The sequence below is a fragment of the Salmo trutta genome, chromosome 8 (genome assembly GCF_901001165.1).
Source record: "Salmo trutta chromosome 8, fSalTru1.1, whole genome shotgun sequence".
NCBI classification, from domain to species: domain Eukaryota; kingdom Metazoa; phylum Chordata; class Actinopteri; order Salmoniformes; family Salmonidae; genus Salmo; species Salmo trutta.
In genome coordinates this window covers 34,763,275-34,787,509 of record NC_042964.1, presented here as the reverse complement: position 1 = coordinate 34,787,509, position 24,235 = coordinate 34,763,275, and the positions used below count along the sequence as shown (strand labels likewise).

The window sequence follows — 24,235 nt, the reverse complement described above, 5'->3', positions numbered from 1 at the left end:
TTAGCCGACTCGCAGCACACACATACAAACATTTGCATACACTCAGTAACACACACACACATAGGTATAGTGTGTAGTCACTTAATGGCCTGAGGTTCAAGGTTATGAGTCAGACCCTTAGTCTGTGACCTATACTAACCATTGTGTGTGTGTGTGTGTGTGTGTGTGTGTGTGTGTGTGTGTGTGTGTGTGTGTGTGTGTGTGTGTGTGTGTGTGTGTGTGTGTGTCCAGGACTATGTCCACCCCGGGGAAGCCGGACGTGCCCTGCTCTCTGTACATGCGGGAGCTACAGGGCTTCGTGGGCCGTGTGATGGCGGACTACTTCCGCCACTTCCAGTGTGTCGACTTCATATACGACAACACGGAGAGCATCGCCCAGCGCTGCATCACACTGTTCATCCGCCACGCCAGCCTGCTGCGCCCCCTAGGGGAGGGAGGCAAGATGAGATTGGCGGCTGACTTCGCTCAGGTGAGAAGGGCTGTATGTGAGGGTATTATCGGTATCTCTCTCCGTATCTGCCTGTCTCTTGGGTTTTTCTGTGCATTTTGAAGTTCATCAAGTAACTCTGTATTCATGTTCTCACGGTGCTATTTCTTCCCTGTGTTTTTAGATGGAGCTGGCCGTAGCTCCTCTCTGTAGGAGAGTGTCTGAGCTGGGGAAACCCTACCGCCTGCTGAGATCTTTCAGGTATGTTATTACATCACTGCTTCTTACACATGCATGACGCATTAGTTACACATAGTTATTACCTCAGTTATTATGCACAGCCTATTCCTGTTAAACCTTTGATGAGATGGGGAACGCCTCAATAGCAGCGGTAGTTTCCAGAGTGAGAGTGGATCTTAATGAAGATGTTAGTCATTATTGGAGGGTTAGGGAGCTGTAATTCTCTCGGTCTCCCTGCCGTCTGCCTCTGCTTAGACGCTAGGGTAATGGTTTAAAGATAATGGGTAAAGGGTAATGGTGTAACATAATGAACACGTTATTTAGGCTAGACACCTCAATGTAGCCGAGACATTTTGTGTGTGTGTTGTTAGGCCCCTGCTGTTCCAGAACAGTGAGCTGATAGCCAGCAGTCCAGCCGTGGGGGATCTGATTCCATACAGCACCCTGCTACACTTCCTGTTCACCAGAGCACCGTCTGAGCTCAAATCACCTCACCAGGTACACACACACAGACACACACTATATATACAAAAGTATGTGGACACCCCTTCAAATTAGTGGATTCGGCCATTTCAGCCACACCCGTTGCTGACAAGTGTATAAAATCGAGCACACAGCCATGCAATCTCCATGGACGAACATTGACAGTAGAATGGCTTTACTGAAGAGCTCAGTAACTTTCAACGTTGCACCATCAAAGGATGCCACCTTTTCAACAAGTCAGTTTGTCAAATGTCTGCCCTGCTAGAGCTGTCCCGGTCAACTATGTGCTGTTATTGTGAAGTGGAAATGTCTAGGAGCAACAACGGCTCAGCCGCTAAGTGGTAGACCACACAAGCTCACAGAACGGGACCGCTGAGTGCTGAAGCACAAGACCTGTTCGTCGGAAGCTTCATGAAAGGGGTTTCCATGGCCGAGCAGCCGCACACAAGCCTAAGATCACCATGTGCAATGCCAAGCGTCGGCTGGAGTGGTGTAAAGCTCGCCGCCATTGGACTCTGGAGCAGTGGAAACACATTCTCTGGAGTGATGAATCACGCTTCACCATCTGGCAATCCGACGGACGAATCTGGGTTTGGCGAATGCCAGGAGAAAGTTTGGTGGAGGAGGAATAATGGTCTGAGGCTGTTTTTCGTTCAGGCTAGGCCCCTTAGTTCCAGTGAAGGGAAATCTTAACGCTACAGTATACAATGACATTCTAGATGATTTTGTGCTTCCAACTTTGTAGCAACAGTTTGGGGAAGGCCCTTAACTGTTTCAGCATGACAATGCCCCTGTGCACAAAGCGAGGTCCATACAGAAATGGTTTGTCAAGATTGGTGTGGAAGAACTTGACTGGCCTGTACAGAGCCGTGACCTCAACCCCATCGAACACGTTTAGGATGAATTGGAACACGAGCCAGGCCTAATCACCCAACATCAGTGCTCGACCTCACTAATGCTCTTGTGTCTGAATGGAAGCAAGTCCTCGCAGCAATGTTCCAACATCTAGTGGAAAGCCTTCTCAGAAGAGTGGAGGCTGTTATAGCAGCAAAGGGTGGGACCAACTCCATATTAATGCCCATGATTTTGGAATGAGATGTTCGACTGGCAGGTGTCCACATACTTTTGGTCTTATAGTGTACCTACAAATACTTCTATACACACTTATCTATACTGATTCCAACCGTCATCTTTATCTTAACTTTGTACTAATTCTCCCTCTTCGACAGAGAGCAGAGTGGTCCATCGCTCGCTACTCCCAGTGGCTGGATGACCACCCTTCAGAGAGAGACCGCCTCACACTCATTAGGTAACTGCAGGAGAACGACAAAAGTCTTACAACCTTTGAGACCGCTGGTGGGTTGTTTGGTATCACTCAGAGGAGGGAGTGAGCACCCTCTTGTGGTAAAATGATGAAATTCCCATCAATTCTATTGGGTAGTGTGTCTTTAGAAACGGCATCTCCTTCTGCGTGTTCTAGGGGTGCTCTGGAGGCCTACATGCAGAGTGTGAAGGCTCGTCAGGGGAAGGAATTCGCCCCGGTCTACCCCATCATGGTTCAGCTGCTGCAGAGGGCCACCAGCGGAGCCCAGGACTCCAGGACCTGAGGGAACTACCGCTCCCATGATGCAACTGTCTGCGCTTCACACGGGCATGGAGAACGACTCCGTGAAGAACACATCCAGATATTATGAATGTTATGACTATAGAATTAGAATTTGTAGAACAGACATGGCTATGAAACATCCTTAAGCCTTTTTAATGGTCCACCCAACAGGAGTTTCCATTATTGATATGACTTAAGGGTTGCTCCATTTCTATGGATGTGATAGGGAGCAATTCAAACATTCCAAATGGAACGCCACACACCATGTTGTATGCACATTTCTGTTCTGCTAATTCTATAACTATGCCACAGAGGGCAGCACGAGGGGGAAGTTACCTGTGCTTCATACTAGTGAACGGGGAAATAAATGCTTGCTAGTTATTGGTAGGGGATTTACTGGTTAACCAAATGTTGTTCTATTAAATGCTTTGTGAACAATAATTATCATTATAAGGACTTTAATAATAACCTAATCTAAGGGCTCTATTCAATCTATATGGTGGAAATTCAGCGTAATCTTTATATAAATGCAATGTTCCCGCCGCGTTTGCGGTAAACGCTGCAGATGTTGGCTCATTGGGAAATTACCTTTAGATTAATAGCGAGCTAAATGTAACTCTTCAGCGATATGGATTGAATAGACAAGCTCTTTTCTCCTGTCTGGCCTATACAACTGTTCATATGTTCTGTTTTTAATGATGTACTGTGGGTCTAAAGCTCTAAGGTTGTGGTTATAATAAAACGAGAAGTAAAACAAGTTGTTGTGCCTGATAACAGGGTTCCCTGAGGAAGGCTTGTATCTTGAGCCCTGTTTATACCTCGTTATATGCGGTATGTGTCCTGATCTTGTCCACATAATTGTGTTTGTAGATGATTAAAATGACTGATGTGATCTTCTTGCCCACCTCCAGAGGTAGTCCCGGACAAATTGATTGGTTGGATGAAAGGTGTGTGTGGCCTTCCCTGTGGCTCAGTTGGTAGAGCATGGTGTGTGTAACGCCAGGGTTGTGGGTTCAATTCCCACGGGGGGCCAGAACAAAAAAATAAAAAAAGTTTGCATTCACTACTGTAAGTCGCTCTGGATAAGAGTGTCTGCTAAATGACTAAAATGTAAATGGAGTTTACAGGTGAGTCAAATAAAATAATTGCCTTACAGTTGGCAGGTTGGTTGTGGATGAGGGGCATTACACGCAGGTTACGACCCACATGGGTGTCAGAAGTCACAACTGGGATTCAAACTGTTGTCCAATCTTACCCAATTATATTTCTAAGTTAACTTTGACTGAACAGCTTTAAATATGTGGGGTACATTAGGATAGAATGACACCCTTTCTCAAAAGAGGTATATTATAACTTTGATCTGATTTATCTGTTTTATCAGGTTTACACATGGGGTCAATTCGTTAGTGCAAACAGTAGCTAATTGTTTTGCAACAAATGAGCACAATCACAATTTGGACAAGATCAGGACTGGCATGTTTTTCAATAAATAGTATCTTCCATTGATTCGGCTACTGTAAACTGTCAATTTATTTTTTATTATGTATCACCCAGTACCCACAAGCAAAATGTCAAAGATTAGTTTTACAAGGATAGGGAAAATATTTCCACAGCTTTATTTGTACATGCTTCATTGTGAATGGAGCATGAAGTACTTACACATTGACACAAACAGACACATGATAAATACAGGAAGTAGTCTTTAAACAGGCCACTTCCATTGGTTGACAGGAGGCTCTTCAATCAGTGGTTCCCATGGTTTCCACTCTGCCATCTTCCTGGATAATGCCAACTCACACTCCGCCTGGAGGGAAGAGGAAAATAGTGGGTCAGATAAGGCAAGGGATGTAGGATAAATGGGGAAGAGAGACACAGTATGCGGGAGGTTTCTGAATGCTTCAAAATAGTTTGAGAAACAAAACAATGTCTCCGTAGCCGTGGTTACACCTTGCATTAACATGGCTGTCGTCATCAGATCGAGATGCGTCTACACACGGCAATAAAATGTGATTCATATCTGCCCACTTCGTCCTGATCGTGACCAGATTCCCTGGTCCCTCCCTGTATGCATATTAATCCGACCTACCGTTATGACACAAGCTGTATAAATGACAGAAAACAGCACACTTTTATAATCAATAGTTTTATACTCATCATTAGAGCCTACTTTTGTTATCCAACGATTTAAGACTGGGCGTAACGGACTACTGTGCCGATAACCTCGACTTGTCCAGCAGCCATACAAATAAATATTCAGAGAATCTCTCCCATCCCTAAAAGCGTCACCCCCACAAACAATCTGGATGCGTATACAAAATACAATTATTGCACAGTATAAATCTAAATATCACTAAGCCCTAATGCACACAGTAAAAACAGAAACAGGTTAAGTTACAGAGTAGGCTACAAAGTCCATCTCTGAATGGCGCAATGCATTATCCAAACAGGTCTGGATAGGTTTGTTCTTTACGCATCATTGTTTACATACATTATCTTTATATTATTGTAAATAACCTTTAGTATAGGCCTAAACAGTACCAAAGGAATAAAAAAAAGTGACATGCTGGGAGAATTACCATGGTTTAGTTTCCTCCAAATCATTGATAATTCACTAACGGTACCTCAACATGTTCCGGGTAGAATGTGTGATCATACACTACGCAGCCGATGCAAGTAAGACCTTTAACACAGGTCAACATTCACAAGGCCACAGGGCCAGACGGATTACCAGGACGTGTACTGCGAGCATGCGCTGACCAACTGGCAAGTGTCTTCACCGACATTGTTTTCAACTTCCCTGTCCGAGTTTATTTCAAGCAGACCACCATAGTGACTGTGCCCAAGAACACTAAGGTAACCGACCCGTAGCACTCACGTCTGTAGCCATGAAGTGCTTTGAAAGGATGGTCACGGCTCACATCAACACCATTATCCCAGAAACCCTAGACCCACTCCAATTTGCATACCGCACCAACAGATCCACAGCTGACGCAATCTCTATTGCACTCCACACTGCCCTTTCCCACCTGGACAAAAGGAACACCTATGTGAGAATCCTATTCATTGACTACAGCTCAGCATTCAACACCATAGTGCCCTCAGAGCTCATCACTAAGCTAAGGACCCTGGGACTAAACACCTCCCTCTGCAACTGGATCCTGGACTTCCTGACGGGCCGCCCCCAGGTGGTAAGGGTAGGTAACAACACATCCGCCACGCTGATCCTCAACACAGGGGGGCCCCTCAGGGGTGCGAATTCAGTCCCCTCCTGTACTCCCTGTTCCCTCATGACTGCACGGCCAGGCATGACTCCAACACCATCATTAAGTTTGCCGATGACACAACAGTGGTAGGCCTGATCACCGACAACGACGAAACAGCCTATGGGGAGGTGGTCAGAGATCTGGCTGTGTGGTGCCAGGACAACAACCTCTCCCTCAACGTGATCAAGACAAAGGAGATGATTGTGGACTACATGAAAAAGAGGGCCGAGCACGCCCCCATTCTCATCGACGGGGCTGCAGTGGAGCAGGTTGCAAGCTTCAAGTTCCTTGGTGTCCACATCACCAACATGGTCCAAGCACACCAAGACAGTCGTGAAGAGGGCACAACAAAACCTATTCCCCCTAGGAGACTGAAAAGATTTGGCATGGGTCCTCAGATCCTGAAAAGTTTCTACAGCTGCACCATCCTGACTGGTTGCATCACTGCCTGGTATGGCAACTGCTTGGCCTCCGACCGCAAGGCACTACAGAGGGTAGTGCGAACGACCCATTACATCACTGGGACCAAGATCCCTGCCATTCAGGACCTTTATACCAGGCGGTGTCAAAGGAAGGCCCTAAAAATTGCCCAAGACTTCAGCCACCCTAGTCATAGACGGTTCTCTCTGCTACTGCACAGCAAGCGGTACCGGAGCACCAAGTCTAGGTCTAAGAGGCTTCTAAACAGCGTCTACCCCCAAGCCATAAGACTCCTGAACACGTAATGAAATGGCTACCCAGACTATTTGCATTGCCTGCGCTGGCATTGGATGTGAGAACGGGAGAACACCCCCCCCCCCCCCCACCACCACCACCACCACCTCACCCATTCGGGACAATATCTCAAACATATTTTTCTATATTACAATTTTAATGCACAGTGCCAGTTGGCACTTGGTTTCTAAGACCATGATCTTAATTCAACTGGCCGGGTTGCTTTTTTTTTTTTTTTTCAGAGGCCGGGACAACCGTGACGTTAGCCAAATTTATACGCTTTCGTTGTCCGGATTTGTTTACACTTTTTATTTTACCAGGTAAGTTGACTGAGAACACATTCTCATTTACAGCAACGACCTGGGGAATAGTTACAGGGGAGAGGAGGAGGGATGAATGGGACAATTGTAAACTGGGGATGATTAGGTACCCGAGGGACAGACTGGGAATTTAGCCAGGACACCGGGGGTTAACACCCCTACTCTTACGATAAGTGCCATGCGATCTATAATGACCATTTTTAGTGATCCACTTCAAGGATATCCGCACAGTATGTGTCATCGACTACCTCCAGAGGTGGTCAGGAAGAAATGATCACAATCAGATCACAATGTGTCTTTTGATTGTCCACACCTGTCAACAAATGTGGGCACAAACCGAATTTGGACACGATCAGGACAACGGACGCATGTTGAAACCAGGTATAAACAGGGCTAGAGAAAGCAACTCTAGGAGGAAGATACAAAGCAAAGAAAAGAGTGTGAGGCTCCTCTCTGTACCTGGTGAATGACCTCCTCGATCTGACCACAGTTGATTTTCTTCTCTAGTTTCTCCACATCAGGCTCCTTTCCATTGAAATGAAGACAGAAAATGAAATGATCTATATGGATTTAAACACACAGACGCCATCCCAAACAATGTCTCATAACATGATATCAAATATAAAAGTACAAAAGGGGATAACCTCAGAGGTTCACATAAGTTCAAGCTAATACATGAAATCAGTCACGATGAGGGCTGGTAGGAAGGGTTTTCTATGGTGTTAATCTTAACCTGACCCTGGTCTAGCCCTGAACGTGACCGTGGTTGCAGTGTAACTTACAGCTTTGATAAGGTCAAGGCGGTCGTTGACGAGCTGTTCTGTGTACTTTCTGTAGGCTGCGTCCTGAGGGATGACCTGGAGAGAAGCCAGGATCTTACTGTGCAGGATCCTCAGGCGCTGAGGGGACGGACGGGCGCGCGCGCGCACACACACACACACACACAGTTACATTTAAAGACAAAAGTAGTTGTGGTCTACTACTGCCGTTTATGATCATTACGGCAGCTACACAACTACTAAAGCTGTATATTATGGTCTTTACTGGGGACTCACCTCATGAGGGTTGTGAGACACGGCCAGTCCCACCAAGCCTGTTGTCTGGGAAAAATATTACACACAATGAGCTAGCACGCGAGACGACATAGTTAACGTTAGCTAGTAATCTCCTGGGTAAAAATAGTCATACGGCATTCAGAAGGAAGGTGGAACATTACAGAACGTATGGATACAACGCCATGTAGCTTTGAGTTCGCATCGTGTCAGCTATGTAAGTTGCTTGTCAATAGAAAGCGAAAAAGCTCATATCAATTGTAAAGTCAAAGGACACTAACTGAATTAACAAAAGCACATTACATTTTCACAAAATCATAACATGACCTCCACTCGTACCTTTTTCAGAACACCAGCCATGATTTCGAGCGCAATGGATGCTGGGTCACTTCTGTCGAATAAAAATGACGTCAACACGCCCTTGTTTTTTCAAAATAAAAGCTCACTATGTGTGATTGTGCGGTAAGTGGACATGAGTCCTCTTATTCAGTAGCCTAAATACATGTTATTAACTAACGGCTCCTACAATACATGTTCAATGATTAGATTGGACAAATAAGTATTACAAATGGCAATTTAAAATCATTCGAATTGGGTACACTACACATACTAGCAATATCAAAAATAATGCTATAAGCCAGACAGCCTGTCTATACTGTATGCCTCCTATAGTAAATTCAATCTTATTATGATAAACTGTGTTTAGTGTGATAGTGAAGCACTGCATGTGACCGCGTGACAGGCATTCTCAGAGCGTGTGGGGCTGATATTACAAGCAGGTCTAAAAATATCCCATTACTCCTGCAAACACCAACAAACCTTCGGAGACTGGGACTTTCACTGAAGATTTTACAGATAAGACTGGAGTTGCCCATTCACTGGGATATTTGATAGTGACGAAGGTGCTTTAAAACCTTTCAATTTGTCATTGCAATGTAATTCCTGTCTGTAGGCCTATAGTTTAGGATGTGTCTGTTGATCTATGCAGACTGCAGTAACATGAGTATTAAGGTTCATGGTGTTTCTTTTTTATTTCTCTGTAGGAATGGAAGACGTCGATAGATGTGAGGAGGAGCTTATTGAGTATGCCATTCGAGAGAGTATTCGAGATGTATCAATAGACAGGTATTCAGAAAATGGAGAGGATTACATGAAAGTATTTATTCGCACATCCCACAAAAAGTTTGTCACCTCTCCCTGACTTAGTTTACCCATATCTCAACAGCATACCAACAGTCAGTGGTGACTATCTGAGGATAGTGACTGCCATCGAGCAAGGTAGGACCAGGGGCGAAAATCTGATATCAACTTTGGAGGGGACAATTACATTACATTTTCTCAAGAGCAATTCCTGAGGGGGACACCAAAAGTAGTGCTGTAACACATAGCCTACATTGTAATATGGTAAATGTATATTGAGGAACCAAAGAAATAAGGTGTTTGCCGTACTCCTAACTACCGGTACCCAAAACTACACAACTAATCACAACAGCAATACCATTGCCTTTAACAAATCTTAGTTCAGTCACCAGTTTAAGTTGAGAGTGGGGGTATCCATGGCATTTTCCAATTATGTTCCTATTTTACAAGTCAAAAAAATGGAGAACCTTTCATAATGTTGTCAAACAAAGACTCAACAAACTTACCTGAGACTCCCTGTCTCTGCCAGTCTGTCCCTGCATATCTGTCCCCAACTCTGCTGTCTGTGTGCCATCTGTTGCCTGCTCTGCCTAATGACATCATTGTGAAACATTTCCATTAGAATTTCATTTCTTTCTTATGAACATTTTATCAACTAGTCTTTGAGATATTAGGCTACTAGGGTTCTTACTTTGCGTTTTGGTGTACTGAAAAATACTCTGATGTCCGTCTTTTATTTTTCTGCCATTTTTCTACCTGGCTGGCTGGCTGGCTACACACACACACAGTGTGTAGGTTATTTACAGTAGGAGATGGGCTTCTATCATCTTATCTTTTATCATTCTATTTGGGCTTCGATCTAAAAGGTAGCTAGCAAATGTGAAACGGATTAAAATGACAAGAGTTGACAGCTGTATGAGTTCACCATTTACACAACATATGCTGCAACCTTTTGTAATTTTTATAGTTTGTTTCATATTGGCTGGCTTCCAACAATAGCTGAATTTGCAAAGCTAGCGAGCACCAATTCCGTTTCAGTGGTGTTTGCTATAATCTTTGCTACCCGGGTTAAATAAAGGTGAAATAAAATAAATAAATAAAAGTTCCCTTGCGACAATTTAGCTTTTGCAACGAGACCATTAAATATATTTAAGACAATGGTAGAAGAGAGTGTAGTTCTGTTCAGTTTGGACTTCAGCTTATCGCTAACCTTATCACAGGGACTTTGAAGCACTAACTTACATCATCTGCATGCTGATCTTGGAATAAATTGACGATAGCAAAGATTCCATCTTTGACGAGGCCACATAAATGGAATAGGTACTAGCTAGCTTAATAGTTAATATTTGCCCGCTAGCTCTGCATATTCAGCTAGTGTGTGTGCACGATTGACTGGATTAACCTCACGTCAGTTAGGTTCATTGAGTGCCTTTCAGACAGTGGATACCACCCCTCTGTTACCTTGCCAACTAAGGAACTGGCAGTCGATCAAACCATTGTGAGGTAAAGGGTGGGGGGGTCGCAATCTTTTGAAACTTAAAAACGCGCTATAATCAGCACAATTGCTTTCATTGCGTATTATTAATATTATTTAAATTACATAGTTATGTTTCAGTGATATATTGGGGGGGACAAATCATATTTTTCCCAGGATGGGGGGGGTCGTGTCCCCCCCGCACCCCCGGGTTTTCCGCCCCTGGGTAGGACTACCCCCTCACCGACCGTGCCTTTCAAACTGCCCTAGCCCAACCCTTGCTCTTAAGCCATTAACCCTAACCTGAGCTTTAAGTCCACATCAGGGTTCAAACCTAACCCTAGCCATAACACTTGCCATAACCCTAATGTAGGGTTATGTGTGGTGTCTCTCCCTAGGTGATGTGTGTACCCTGCAGGAGCTGTCTGGGTTGCAGGCTTTCACAGAGAGGGACAGCAGAGGGTGGCTTCCCCTACACAGAGCCGCTGTGCAGTCCCAGGAACAGGTCTTGGATCAGGTCCTGCAGGGTGAGAGGCCCACATACCACCAGCAGTACCTCACAACTAGTACCTTAAATATCAGTAGCCACTTACAGTACTGCTTCTATAACACTCTGCTACTGGGATATACTAATGAAGCACCTAAGACATGTGTTTCATTCCCATTACTTTTGTGTGTGTGCAGCTTCCTGTGATGTGACTGTGGATGATGTGACTGCAGACGGTGACACAGCGTTGATTCTGGCTGCTCAGGAGGGTCTGCTGGAGAATGTCAGGACTCTACTGCAGCATGGAGCGTCTCCACACAAAACCAACAGCCTGAACGAGTCCCCACTGCTGCTCGGTAACACACACACACGCACACGCACACACACACACACACACACACACACACACACACACACACACACACACACACACACACACACACACACACACACACACACACACACACACACACACACAGGCACTGCACTATACTGTATTCAAGCCGTGTTCTATGTTGTCAATCAAGCATGCATGTGCTGTTTTGTTATGTGTTGATGTGTGTTAGCGGTGAGACAGGGATCATATGACATGGTGTCCACTCTGATCATTTGTGGGGCCTTCGTGGAACAGGTGTGTCTGAAGAAGTGGATGGCCATTCACGAGGCAGCCAAGGTGAGATCGAGTTACACCTGTAGTCTTGTTTATATTTTTTCTTCAACCATCTCCCCTATCATCAAGGTGCTGGAATGCCATTAAAAAAACTATATTTTATTGTAATTCCCTTCCCCTTAAAAAGTGTCTGTTATCTTGCCAGGTGGGCTGCAGTGCCATCCTGGTGCTTCTGCTGAGACATGGGGCCAAGGTGACAGCTGTAGATGGGCACAATGTCACCCCGCTGGGCATCGCAGCAGAGTACGCCCATGCCGAGGTCCTGGATATACTCATAAAGAACGGTACGAGCCAATCAGAGGCCTTAGATTTTCCTTGATGAATAATGTACAACATGTATAATGAATAACATTTTACATTTATTGTCATACCGAAAGGCAAATAAACATTCTCGAAGAATAACCAAAAATACTGGAACTGAAAAATAGTTGAATGTAAATATCCCTTATTCATAAATGTTTGGCTTGAACAGAAGTCTACACAGGACTAGAGTAGGGTTAATCGTCCTCCTTTCCCACCAGGTGGCGACGTGAACGCCCAGGCATATAACGGAGACACTGTTCTGTACGATGCAGCCGGCTCAGGGAACCTGGACTGCATATACCTCCTCCTGCAAGCTGGAGCCAACCCTAACATAGCCAGTCTGGCCTGCCAGCTGCCCATACACAGAGCTGCCTATGAGGGACACATCCTGTGAGTGGCTCACTCTTACTACGTGGTCCTCTGTAGCTCAGCTGACAGAGCATGTGGATTTCGATTCCCAGGATGTAAACTATCCCATATGTAAAATGTATGTACATATGACTGTAAATTGCTTGGTATGAAAGTGTCTTCTAAATGGCATATATTACTAACAGTCTAGAACAAGGATGTCTAGAACAACTACTGGAAAGCACGCCGGTCTTTGTGGAAATCAATTGATCAAGATATGTATTTGGCTAGAGAGTTATCTGATTATCCAGTTCTTAGAAAGTGTTGTCCCTGAGGAATGATCCATCCATTTACATTACATTTACATTTAAGTCATTTAGCAGACGCTCTTATCCAGAGCGACTTACAAATTGGTGCATTCACCTATAATATCCAGTAGAACAAACACTTTACAATAGTGCATCTAAATCCTTTAAAGGGGGGGGGGGGGGTTAGAAGGATTACTTTATCCTATCCCAGGTATTCCTTAAAGAGGTGGGGTTTCAGGTGTCTCCGGAAGGTGTTGATTGACTCCGCTGTCCTGGCATCGTGAGGGAGATTGTTCCACCATTGGGGTGCCAGAGCGGCGAACAGTTTTGACTGGGCTGAGCGGGAACTGTGCTTCCTCAGAGGTAGGGAGGCGAGCAGGCCAGAGGTGGATGAACGCAGTGCCCTTGTTTGGGTGTAGGGCCTGATCAGAGCCTGAAGGTACGGAGGTGCCGTTCCCCTCACAGCTCCGTAGGCAAGCACCATGGTCTTGTAGCGGATGCGAGCTTCAACTGGAAGCCAGTGGAGAGAGCGGAGGAGCGGGGTGACGTGAGAGAACTTGGGAAGGTTGAACACCAGACGGGCTGCGGCGTTCTGGATGAGTTGTAGGGGTTTGATGGCACAGGCAGGGAGCCCAGCCAACAGCGAGTTGCAGTAATCCAGACGGGAGATGACAAGTGCCTGGATTAGGACCTGCGCCGCTTCCTGTGTGAGGCAGGGTCGTACTCTGCGAATGTTGTAGAGCATGAACCTACAGGATCGGGTCACCGCCTTGATGTTAGTGGAGAACGACAGGGTGTTGTCCAGGATCACGCCAAGGTTCTTAGCACTCTGGGAGGAGGACACAAGGGAGTTGTCAACCGTGATGGCGAGATCATGGAACGGGCAGTCCTTCCCCGGGAGGAAGAGCAGCTCCGTCTTGCCGAGGTTCAGCTTGAGGTGGTGATCCGTCATCCACACTGATATGTCTGCCAGACATGCAGAGATGCGATTCGCCACCTGGTTGTCAGAAGGGGGAAAGGAGAAGATTAATTGTGTGTCGTCTGCATAGCAATGATAGGAGAGACCGTGTGAGGATATGACAGAGCCAAGTGACTTGGTGTATAGCGAGAATAGGAGAGGGCCTAGAACAGAGCCCTGGGGGACACCAGTGGTGAGAGCACGTGGTGCGGAGACAGCTTCTCGCCACGCCACCTGGTAGGAGCGACCTGTCAGGTAGGACGCAATCCAAGCGTGGGCCGCGCCGGAGATGCCCAGCTCGGAGAGGGTAGAGAGGAGGATCTGATGGTTCACAGTATCAAAGGCAGCAGATAGGTCTAGAAGGATGAGAGCAGAGGAGAGAGAGTTAGCTTTAGCAGTGCGGAGAGCCTCCGTGACCCATCCCTGGGTCTAGAAGCAGTTGTTCAGTTCATAGTCCAGATCTAATTTCAACAACATAATCAACAGTGCTGGTATAATCAACAATCTGAACTATGATGTTTTGTTTGTCCCAGTGCTCTGAGGACCTTCATCCCCATCACAACTAAGAGAGCCATCCGTCTGTCTGGCCAGAGCCCAGTCCACTCTGCAGCAGATGGCGGCCATGTTGACTGTCTGGAGCTGCTCATAGAGAAAGGCTTCGATGTCAACGCTCAGCTGGACAAACACATCTCAGGTACAATCCATGGACACACACAAACCAGGTTGTACAATTGGGCACACACACGGACACACAATCTCTTTTATAAGGGAGACCTGTCCAAGAGGAAGGTGCTTGTAACTCCAGAGTTGTGAGGTTGATTCCTGTGTGGGCCAATGGGGGCCCCCTGGAGGTCAAGGCCCCTGGGTAATTGAATGACTGACATAACAAGAGAAAAACTGCCGATGCACAACCACATTTCAAAATGGCACATTGTGTATTCTACTATTCTAACTCTCAACCCCGACTGAGTTCCTAGTGGCAGGGGGCCCTAAGAAACCGCTTATGTCGCTTATGCCTGAGGCCAACCCTGCATATAGGCTTCTGAATATAAATGTTTTAACTGTAAGATGTTTTGGATAAGAATGAAATAAAATTGATAAATTGAGCATGTTGTTATTACTGTGTTACCAGAGAACTACGGGGACATGAGGCGGAGTCCGCTCTACTTTGCCGTATCCAACAGTGATCTCACCTGCACAGAGATGCTGCTGGCTGCCGGCGCCAAAACTGACCTGGACCCGCTACGCTGCTTCCTGGTGGCTGTACGCGCTGGGAGGTATGAGACCGTATCTGTATGGGTAACTCAAGACCGTGTTAAGACCTCAAGACTGTGTTAGAACTAAGCCTACAGCTGGTGTTAACTTTGGGATAACGCAAGTCTTCATGTCTCCCTTAGGAAAAGTTATTCCTTACTTGAGAGTTATTCCTTACTTGAGATGTTTCACAAACGACCTCTGCAATACAGTGGCTTGCGGAAGTATTCACCCCCTTTGGCATTTTTCCTATTTTGTTGCCTTACAACCTGGAATTAAAATTGATTTTTTTGGTGTTCGTATCATTTGATTTACACAACATACCTACCACTTTGAAGATGCAAAATATTTTTTATTGTGAAACGAACAATAAATAAGACAAAAAAAAACAGAAAATTTGAGTGTGCATAACTATTCACCCCCCCAAAGTCAATACTTTGTAGAGCCACCTTTGACAGCAATTACAGCTGCAAGTCTCTTGGGGTATGTCTCTATAAGCTTGGCACATCCAGCCACTGGGATTTTTGCCCATTTTTCAAGGCAGAACTGCTCCAGCTCCTTCGAGTTGGATGGGTTCCATGGGGGAACAGCAATCTTTAAGTCATACCACAGATTCTCAATTGGATTGAGGTCTGGGCTTTGACTAGGCAATTCCAAGACATTTAAATGTTTTCCCTTAAACCATTCAAGTGTTGCTTTAGCAGTATGCTTAGGGTCATTGTCCTGCTGGAAGGTGAACCTCCGTCCCAGTCTCAAATCTCTGGAAAACTGAAACAGGTTTCCCCTCAAGAATTTCCCTGTATTTAGTGCCATCCATCATTCCTTCTCCTAGTCCCTACCGATGGTGTTCTCGGGGTGATGAGAGGTGTTGAGTTTTCACCAGAAAGAGCGTTTTAATTGATGGCCAAAAAGCTACATTTTAGTCTCATCTGTCCAGAGTACCTTCTTCCATATGTTTGGGTAGTCTCCCACATGCCTTTTGGCAAACACCAAACGTGTTTGCTTATTTCTTTCTTTAAGCAATGGCTTTTTTCTGGCCACTCTTCTGTAAAGCCCAGCTCTGTGGATTGTACGGCTTAAAGTGGTCCTATGGACAGATACTCCAATCTCCGCTGTGGAGCTTTGCAGCTCCTTTATTTTTGGTCTCTTTGTTGCCTCTCTGATTAATTCCCTCCTTGCCTGGTCTGTGAGTTTTGGTGGGCGGCCCTCTCTTGGCAGGTTTGTTGTGGTGCCGTATTCTTTCAATTTTTTTTATAATGGATTTAATGGTGCACCGTGGGATGTTCAAAGTTTCAGATATTTTTTTATAACCCAACCCTGATCTGTACTTCTCCAAAACTTTGTTCCTGGCCTGTTTGGAGAGCTCCGTGCCACTTCCTTGGTGGTGCCCCTTGCTTAGTGGTGTTGCAGACTCTGGGGCCTTTCAGAACAGGTGTATATATACTGAGATCATGTGACAGATCATGTGACACTTAGATTGCACACAGGTGGACTTTATGTAACTAATTATGTGACTTCTGAAGGTAATTGGTTGCACCAGATCTTGTTTAGGAGCTTCATAGCAAAGGGGGTGAATACATATGCACGCACCACTTTTCCGTTTTTATTTTTTCAAAAATTTTGAAACAACTTATTTTTCCCATTTCACTTCACCAATTTAAACTATTTTGTCTATGTCCATTACATTAAATCCAAATAAAAATATATTTAAATTACAGACTGTAATGCATCAAAATAGGAAAAACACCAAGGGGGATGAATACTTTTGCAAGGCACTGTAGCTACAGAGCATTTGGAAAGTATTCAGAACCCTTGACTTTTTCCACATTTTGTTATGTTACAGCCTTATTCTAAAATTGATTAAATTGTTTTTTCCCCCTCAATCTACACACAATACCAGATAATGACAAAGCAAAAACCTGTTTTTAGACATTTTTGCAAATGTATTAAAAATAAAAAACTGAAATATCACATTTACATAGGTATTCAGACCCTTAACTCAGTACATTGTTGAAGCACCTTTGGCACCGAATTACAGCCTCGGGTCTTCTTGGGTATGACGCTACAAGCTTGGTACACCTGTATTTGGGGAGCTTCTCCCATTGTTCTCTGCAGATCCTCTCAAGCTCTGTCAGGTTGAATGGGGAGCGTCGCTGCACAACTATTTTCAGGTCTCTCCAGAGATGTTAGATTGGGTTCAAGTCCGGGCTCTGGCTGGACCACTCAAGGACATTCAGAGACTTGTCCTGAAGCCACTCCTGCATTGTCTTGGCTGTGTGCTTAGGGCCGTTGTCCTGTTGGAAGGTGAACCTTCGCCCCAGTCTGAGGTCCTGAGCATTCTGGAGCAGGTTTTCATCAAGAATTTCTCTGTACTTTGCTTCGATCCTGACCGTTCTCCTAGTCCCTGCCACTGAAAAACATTCCCACAGCATGAAGCTACCACCACCATGCTTCACCATAGGGATGGTACCAGATTTCCTCCAGACGTGATGCTTGGCATTCAGGCCAAAGAGTTCAATCTTGGTTTCATCAGACCAGAGAATCTTGTTTCTCATGGTCTGAGAGTCCTTTAGGTGCCTTTTGGCAAATTCCAAGCGGGCTGTCATGTGACTTTTACTGAGGAGTGGCTTCCATCTGGCCATAAAGGCCTGATTGGTATAGTGCTGCAGAGATGGTTGTCTTTCTGGAAGGTTCTCCCATCTCCACAGAGGAACTCTGGAGCTCTGTCAGAGTGACCATTGGGTTCTTGGTCACCTCCCCGACCACAGCCCTTCTCCCCCGATTGCTCAGTTTGGCTGGGCGGCCAGCTCTAGAAAGATTCTTGGTGGATCCAAATGTCTTCCATTTAATAATGATGGAGGCCACTGTGGTCTTGGGGACCTTCAATGCTGCAGAAATATTTTGCTACCCTTCCCCAGATCTGTGCGTCGACATAATCCTGTCTCGGAACTCTACGGACAATTCTTTTGACCTAATGGCTTGATTTTGTCTCTGACATGCACCGTCAACTGTGGGACCTTATATAGACAGGTGTTTGCCTTTCCAGATCATGTCCAATCAATTGCATTTACCACAGGTGGACTCCAATCAAGTTGTAGAAACAGCTCTCGGATGATCAATCGGAACAGGATGCACCTGAGCTCAATTTCGAGACTCATAGCAAATGGTCTGAATACTTATGTAAATAAGGTATTTCTGTTTTTAAATTTGTATATAAATTTGCAAACATTTTAAAAAAAATCAGTTTTGGCTTTGTCTTTATGGGGTATTGTATGTAGATTGATGAGGATTTAAAAAAAAAAAATCTATTTTAATCCATAACAAAATGTGGAAAAAGTCAAGGAGTCTGAATACTTTCCGAATGCACTGTTTAAATGAAACTGAAAAGGAACACAGCAGTGACGTCACCAACTTCTATCTATTGGAACAGTTTGCTAGGTCCCATGATTTTCTTTTCTTCCCACTTCCGCTTGTAATTATGACGTTGTCTTAACCTTTTATCTTCAACCTAGCTCTCATGTATTGCCTACTTCCTGGTCTCTCTTCTATGACATCACCTTTCTAACCCTATCCCATCCGACCCCAGGTATGAGCTGGTGCGTCTGCTATTGTCCAGGGGTGCCGAGGTCAACTGCTACTTCAGAATGATCAGTGACACACTGTTTCCCACCGCGTTGCAGTACTGTCTCAGAGATCACATGATTCTGCGCCTGCTGCTCAACAATGGCTACGACGTAGACAAGTGCTTCATGTGTAACCACTGTAACGGACAGGATATGGACTGCGACTCCTGGGTCGACTACCAAAATAACCATAGAAGAACTTTATTTTATAACGAGGACTGCAGAGCCTCGGTAAGTCCTGTAGGCCTATTCCTGGTCTATTCCAGTACAACAGGAGTAGGCCCCCAATCTTTGATTTAGAATACAGGAAGTAGACAAGTCCTGGTTCTGGAGGGAGGCAGGTTCTGTATTTTTGTTCTGGGCTGGAACAGAAGCCTGCACACAATGTGGTCCTCTATGACCAGGGTTGGCAGCGAATGATGTAGAATGTGTTGGTCTAACTTAGAACATAACAGCAAGTCCAGTTCCAGTGTTGGTATTTCTGATGTCAGTCTCGCTGTCCTGTTCGCTCTCTGCTCCAGTTCTGTGAAATCATCTCCCTGTCGTCGGTGGTCAACCTGGCGGGGAGTGTGGTACAGATGCTTCTGGACTACATCAGACACCCACGTATCTGCCCCAACCTCCTACGGGTCCTGGAAAAACAGAAAGAGTGGCCAGACATCTGTGACATTCTGGGTAAGGCAGCATCATTGCTAATAAGCATAATCCACGTCCTCTTATAATCACAAATACAATAATAGTGGACAAAAAACAGGTGGGAATGCAAATACTGAAATATCTTACAGATCAACTCGCCATCATCATGAACAGAATAAACAGACTTTTTGTGTGTGTGTGTGTGTGTGTGTGTGTGTGTGTGTGTGTGTGTGTGTGTGTGTGTGTGTGTGTGTGTGTGTGTGTGTGTGTGTGTGCCCGTCCATGTGTGTGTACCCCCAGACAACCCGCGGTCCCTGCAGCACCAGTGTCGTTTGGTCATTAGGAGACAGATGACCCCTAGAAGACTGAATGACCCTCAGGTCATGGCTGCCGTACCGTTCCCCCCGTCACTCAAACACTACCTCACCTACAGGGAGTATGACGAGTATGGTGGGTTGGCAGCCACACACTCATAACTGGACTATATCAATGAAAACATATTTAGAAGAAAAAAAGGATCCTGTTCTGTACATAACTATCACATAATGCTTTAGCTCATATACTTATGCTTATATGAAGTATGGCAAGTGCACTGGTGATGTAATGTTTGTAATAACTACAATTCTTTTCACACTGATTTATGCTCTCTGAATAGTCTGAATAGTCCTTTCCATAGTACTACTACTTCTACTAGACTGCATACATTAGACAGCACAGCTGTGCAGCATGGTTCAGTACATGTAGTGTGATCTGCTCCTCAAGATCTCCCCATGGGAAAAGCAGGTCAGGACTAAAAATAACTCTCTGAGAGCTCATTCAGTTTATACATAGAGCTAAACACTCACTGGACACTGGTCTGAATGACTCTGCTGCAATGGACTGTTGACTTTTACAGTGACCCTGACACCTACCCGACTCATTAGACCAGGGCTTAAATCTAGAGAGATCTAGATCTAGACATCCATATTATACCCTCAAGGTTCTGTGAGTTGGAGCTCTGGATCTGAGACTGTGTTGTCACTAGCCCTGTTTATACCTGGTGCTAACATGGATTCTTTGTCCTGATCTTGTCTACATTCTGATTGTGCCCACATTTTTAGACAGGTGTGGACGATTAAAAGACTCATTGTGATCTGATTGTGATCAGATTTCCCTGACAACCTCCGGAGGTAGTCAGGCGTTCAAGTGTAGACAGATCTGGACAGTGAAACCATTTAAATCATCATTATCCAGCCCTCTAAAATCCTTGACAAGTGACTTATGGCATCAATGTGAGTCTTAAAATAAGAAAATACATATTATTTTGAAAGAATGTCTGAAAATGTGAATGTTGACAAGATCAGGACAGGATGCATGTTTGCACCAGGTATAAACAAGGCTACTGAGACCTGTTGGGTATACTACAAAGCAGAATCAATGAGTTAGCCAGCTAACTTTGATAAACAACCAGAAATAACTATACATTTTCTGGTTAATTATGAAAGCTTAACTTAGATACTGTGTGTGTTTTTGGAAGTTGAATCAATTAGACCATTCCAAGCTTATCTATCTAAAACAAATAAGAAGTTATTTCAGAATATTTAGGAGTTAGCTGGCTAACTCAATGATCCTGCTTTGTAGTGCAACCCTCAGCTCAACTCTCCCTGGCACACAGAGAGGGTATGAGCCAGATCTCGTAACATTCCCCAAATACATGTTAGGATTTTGGCCGTTTTCCCAAAGCAAAGTCGAGTAACCCTAAAATACCATTTGGTGGTAATGTTACAATCAGCATCCACACACATGACTATAGTCCTGTGCAGTGCCTGGTATCCTCCACTCCAACCAAGCCTTGGGCATTTACAGTAGCTGAACAATTGCTGTATTCAGAAATCATATAGTTTATTTATTTTACCTTTATTTAACTTGGCAACTCAGTTAAAGACAAATTCTTATTTTCAAATATGGCCTAGGAACAGTGGGTTAACTGCCTTGTTCTGGGGCAGAATTACATATTTTTTACCTTGTCAGCTCAAGGATTTTATCTTCCAACCTTGCAGTTACTAGTCCAATGCTCTAACCACTAGGCTATCTGCCGCCGCAGTGAAATATTTAAAATGAAGAACACCCCAGGTAACTGACTGAACCAAACGTGGGTTCTGTTGTTGTGAAGGCACAGCTAGCGGAGGGTAGACTAGAGTAGCATGGTCCAATGTAGAATTATGTTGAGAGAGTTCTAGCGTTGCCAGACTGTTGTTGTTATCTGAACAGCAGCATTCCTGCCCTGTCAACACCAGCCTGCCGCTCAGAGAGACACAGTGGAGTGGAAACTGTTCCTACCCACTAGTCATACCATAGACCAGGGATCTCCAACTCTGTTGCTGGAGAGCTGACCTCTTGTAGGCTTTTGCTCTAATCCCAGTTTTATCTAACCTGATTCAGCTTATCAATCAGCTAATTATTAGAATCATGTGAGCTAGATTTGTTATTTGGTATTTTGTTAGGATCCCCATTATCTGTTGCGAAAGCAGCAGCTACTCCTCCTGGGGTCCACACAAAACATGAAACATGACATAATACAGAACATTAATAAACAGCTCAAGGACAGAACTACATACATTTAAAAAATGGCACACATGCTGAAGCCTAGATATCAATACATACACACAAAATATCTACGTCAAATAGGGGAGAGGCGTTGTGCCGTGAGGTGTTGCTTTATCTGTTTTTTGAAACCAGGTTTGCTGTTCATTTGAGCAATATGAGATAGAAAGGAGTTCCATGCAATAACGGTTCTATATAATATTGTACGCTTTCTTGAATTTGTTCTGGATTTGGGGACTGTGAAAAGACCCCTGTGTGTAAGTTGACTACGCAAACAAATTTGAATTTTCAACACTTTAATGTTTCTTATAAAAAATAAGTGATGCAGTCAGTCTCTCCCCATCTCTTAGCCAAGAGAGACTGGCATACATACTATTTATGTTAGCCCTCTGATTACAATGAAGAGCAAGATGTGCCGCTCTGTTCTGGGCCAGCTGCAGCTTAACTAGGTCTTTTGCAGCATTTGACCACATGACTGGACAATAATCAAGATAAGACAAAACTAGAGTCTGCAGGACTTGCTTATTGGAGTATGGTGTCAAAAAAGCAGAGCAACACTTTATTATGGACAGACCTGTCCCCATCTTTACAACCATTGAATCTATATGTTTTGACCATGACAGTTTACAATCTAAGTTAACACCAAGTAATTTAGTCTCCTCAACTTGTTCAACAGCCACACAATTCATTACCAGATCCAGCTGAGGTCTAGAGCTTAGGGAATTATTTGTACCAAATACAATGCTCTTAGTTTTAAAAATGTTCAGTACCAGTTTATTATTGGCCACCCATTCCAAAACTGACGGCAACTCCTTGTTAAGGGTTTAAGTGACTTCATTAGCTGTGGTTGCTGACACGTATATGGTTGAATCATCAGCATATATGGACACACTGGCTTTGTTCAATGCCAGTGGCAGGTCATGGGTAAAAATAGAAAACAGTAGAGGGCCGAGAGAGCTGCCCTGCAGTACACCACACCTTACATGTTTGACATTAGAGAGATTTCCATTAAAATAAAACCCTCTGAGTTCTATTAGATAGATAGCTCTGAATAAAATATATGTCAGGGGTTGAAAAGTCATAAAACATCAGTTTTGTCAACAACAGGTCATGGTCAATAATATCAAAGGCTGCACTGAAATCTAACAGTACAGCTCCCACAATCTTCTTCTTAATTCCTTTCAACCGTTCATCAGTCATTTGTGTCAGTGCAGTACATGTTGAGTGCCCTTCTCTATATGCTGAAAGTCTGTTGTCAATTTGTTTACTAAGAAATTGCCTTGTATTTGGTCAAACACCATTTTTTCCAACTGTTTGCTAAGAGCTGGCATCAAGCTGATAGGTCTGCTGTTAGAACCAGTAAAGGCTGATTTACCACTCTTGGGTAGAGGAATGAACTTGGCTTCCCTCCAGTCCTGAGGACAAACACCTTCCTCTAGACTCATATTAAAGATATGACAGATAGGAGTAGCGATAGAGTCAGCTACCATCCTCAGTAGCTTTCCATCTAAGTTTTCAATGCCAGGAGGTTTGTCATTATTGATCGAAAACAAAACATTTTCCACCTCTCCCACACTAACTTTACAAAATTCAAATTTACAATTTTCTTTCATTATTTGATGCATGAATATGATGTTTCACAACTGTTCGTTGTTGGCATTTCCTGCCAAAGTTTTCCCACTTTGCCAATAAAGTACTCATTAAAATAGTTGTCAACATCAAATGGTTTTGTGATGAATAAGCCATCTAGATCAGGGTTGAAGTGAAAACCTACAGGACGGTAGCGCTCCAGGAACAGGGTTGGAGAACGCTGCCATATACATTCTCTCTGGTCACACCAAAGAGAATACTACGAGTACTATGAGTACTACAAGTCTTTGGTCATCTACCTAAACAGCCTGGCCTCAGAACCATATGAAACATACTTACGCATTTTTTAGCACCTCCAAGACGTATGATACCTACTAATGGTCTAGTTACTTGAGACAGAAACAAAAGTAGGGAATTTGTTCAAGGAGGATGGGTGAGAGTAATCTGCAACCATCTAGCATTCCAAAGGTTGAGCGTTCGAGCTAATGGCGGAGACAACTGTAGGATTTTAGCTAATTATTCCCCTAACCCTTATCCTAAACTTAACCCAATTCACCTAACCTTCTACTTAAATTTGTCAAACCTTTGTCATTAATTCACCTAACCACCAACTTAAATTCTCCGAATAATTCTCCTCTGTTGACAAGATGCAACAAGCAACCTGGTCTCAGAGAAAAAAGTATAATACTTTAATGATTATCATCCAGTTCATATATTATTGTACGACTGGGTAAGACATATCCCACTTGGCACAAA

At 44.3% G+C, this 24,235-nt stretch overlaps 3 protein-coding genes across 4 annotated transcripts in view; 2 read left to right on the top strand and 1 right to left on the bottom strand.

Annotated features, from left to right (window-relative positions):
• The window catches only part of LOC115198758 (conserved oligomeric Golgi complex subunit 5), a 103,803-nt gene extending 100,290 nt beyond the window's left edge, over positions 1–3,513 (top strand). The window contains exons 18-22 of the mRNA XM_029761006.1: positions 232–469; positions 612–688; positions 1,039–1,165; positions 2,380–2,459; positions 2,631–3,513. Of these exons, the coding sequence (XP_029616866.1) occupies positions 232–469; positions 612–688; positions 1,039–1,165; positions 2,380–2,459; positions 2,631–2,757 (649 nt within the window). The 3' untranslated portion in view covers positions 2,758–3,513. The remainder of the gene's footprint in view (positions 1–231; positions 470–611; positions 689–1,038; positions 1,166–2,379; positions 2,460–2,630) is intronic.
• An 825-nt stretch (positions 3,514–4,338) lies between these two features.
• On the bottom strand, positions 4,339–8,538 carry LOC115198763 (NADH dehydrogenase [ubiquinone] 1 alpha subcomplex subunit 5). The gene is made up of 5 exons (XM_029761016.1): positions 8,445–8,538; positions 8,109–8,153; positions 7,836–7,952; positions 7,513–7,578; positions 4,339–4,560 (listed from the first exon to the last, which is right to left on the bottom strand). The coding sequence occupies exons 1-5, from the start codon at positions 8,463–8,465 to the stop codon at positions 4,459–4,461; spliced, it is 351 nt and encodes a 116-aa protein (XP_029616876.1). The 5' UTR covers positions 8,466–8,538; the 3' UTR covers positions 4,339–4,458.
• A 22-nt stretch (positions 8,539–8,560) lies between these two features.
• LOC115198759 (ankyrin repeat and SOCS box protein 15) lies at positions 8,561–23,607 on the top strand. 2 transcript variants are annotated; one of them, XM_029761008.1, is made up of 13 exons: positions 8,561–8,567; positions 9,149–9,230; positions 9,331–9,383; positions 11,118–11,246; positions 11,404–11,562; positions 11,773–11,879; positions 12,022–12,160; positions 12,398–12,569; positions 14,327–14,487; positions 14,926–15,070; positions 18,634–18,901; positions 19,192–19,345; positions 19,607–23,607. In XM_029761008.1, the coding sequence occupies exons 2-13, from the start codon at positions 9,151–9,153 to the stop codon at positions 19,780–19,782; spliced, it is 1,743 nt and encodes a 580-aa protein (XP_029616868.1). In that variant the 5' UTR covers positions 8,561–8,567; positions 9,149–9,150; the 3' UTR covers positions 19,783–23,607. The 2 variants fall into 2 exon arrangements, with proteins under 2 accessions (XP_029616868.1, XP_029616867.1); XM_029761007.1 differs by lacking the exon at positions 8,561–8,567 and adding an exon at positions 8,585–9,007.
• The last annotated feature ends 628 nt before the right edge of the window (positions 23,608–24,235 follow it).

Excerpts from the sequence above, each read along its gene's own strand:
- LOC115198763 (XM_029761016.1), bottom strand. The coding sequence starts at position 8,465 with ATGGCTGGTGTTCTGAAAAAG. Across the intron at positions 8,154-8,444 it reads TGGCTGGTGTTCTGAAAAAG|ACAACAGGCTTGGTGGGACT; the intron begins GTACGAGTGGAG and ends TATTTTTCCCAG. Across the intron at positions 7,579-7,835 it reads GCCTTGACCTTATCAAAGCT|GAGCCTGATGTGGAGAAACT; the intron begins GTAAGTTACACT and ends TTCAATGGAAAG.
- LOC115198759 (XM_029761008.1), top strand. The coding sequence starts at position 9,151 with ATGGAAGACGTCGATAGATGTGAGGAGGAGCTTATTGAGTATGCCATT. Across the intron at positions 14,488-14,925 it reads GCTGGACAAACACATCTCAG|AGAACTACGGGGACATGAGG; the intron begins GTACAATCCATG and ends CTGTGTTACCAG. Across the intron at positions 18,902-19,191 it reads ACGAGGACTGCAGAGCCTCG|TTCTGTGAAATCATCTCCCT; the intron begins GTAAGTCCTGTA and ends TCTCTGCTCCAG.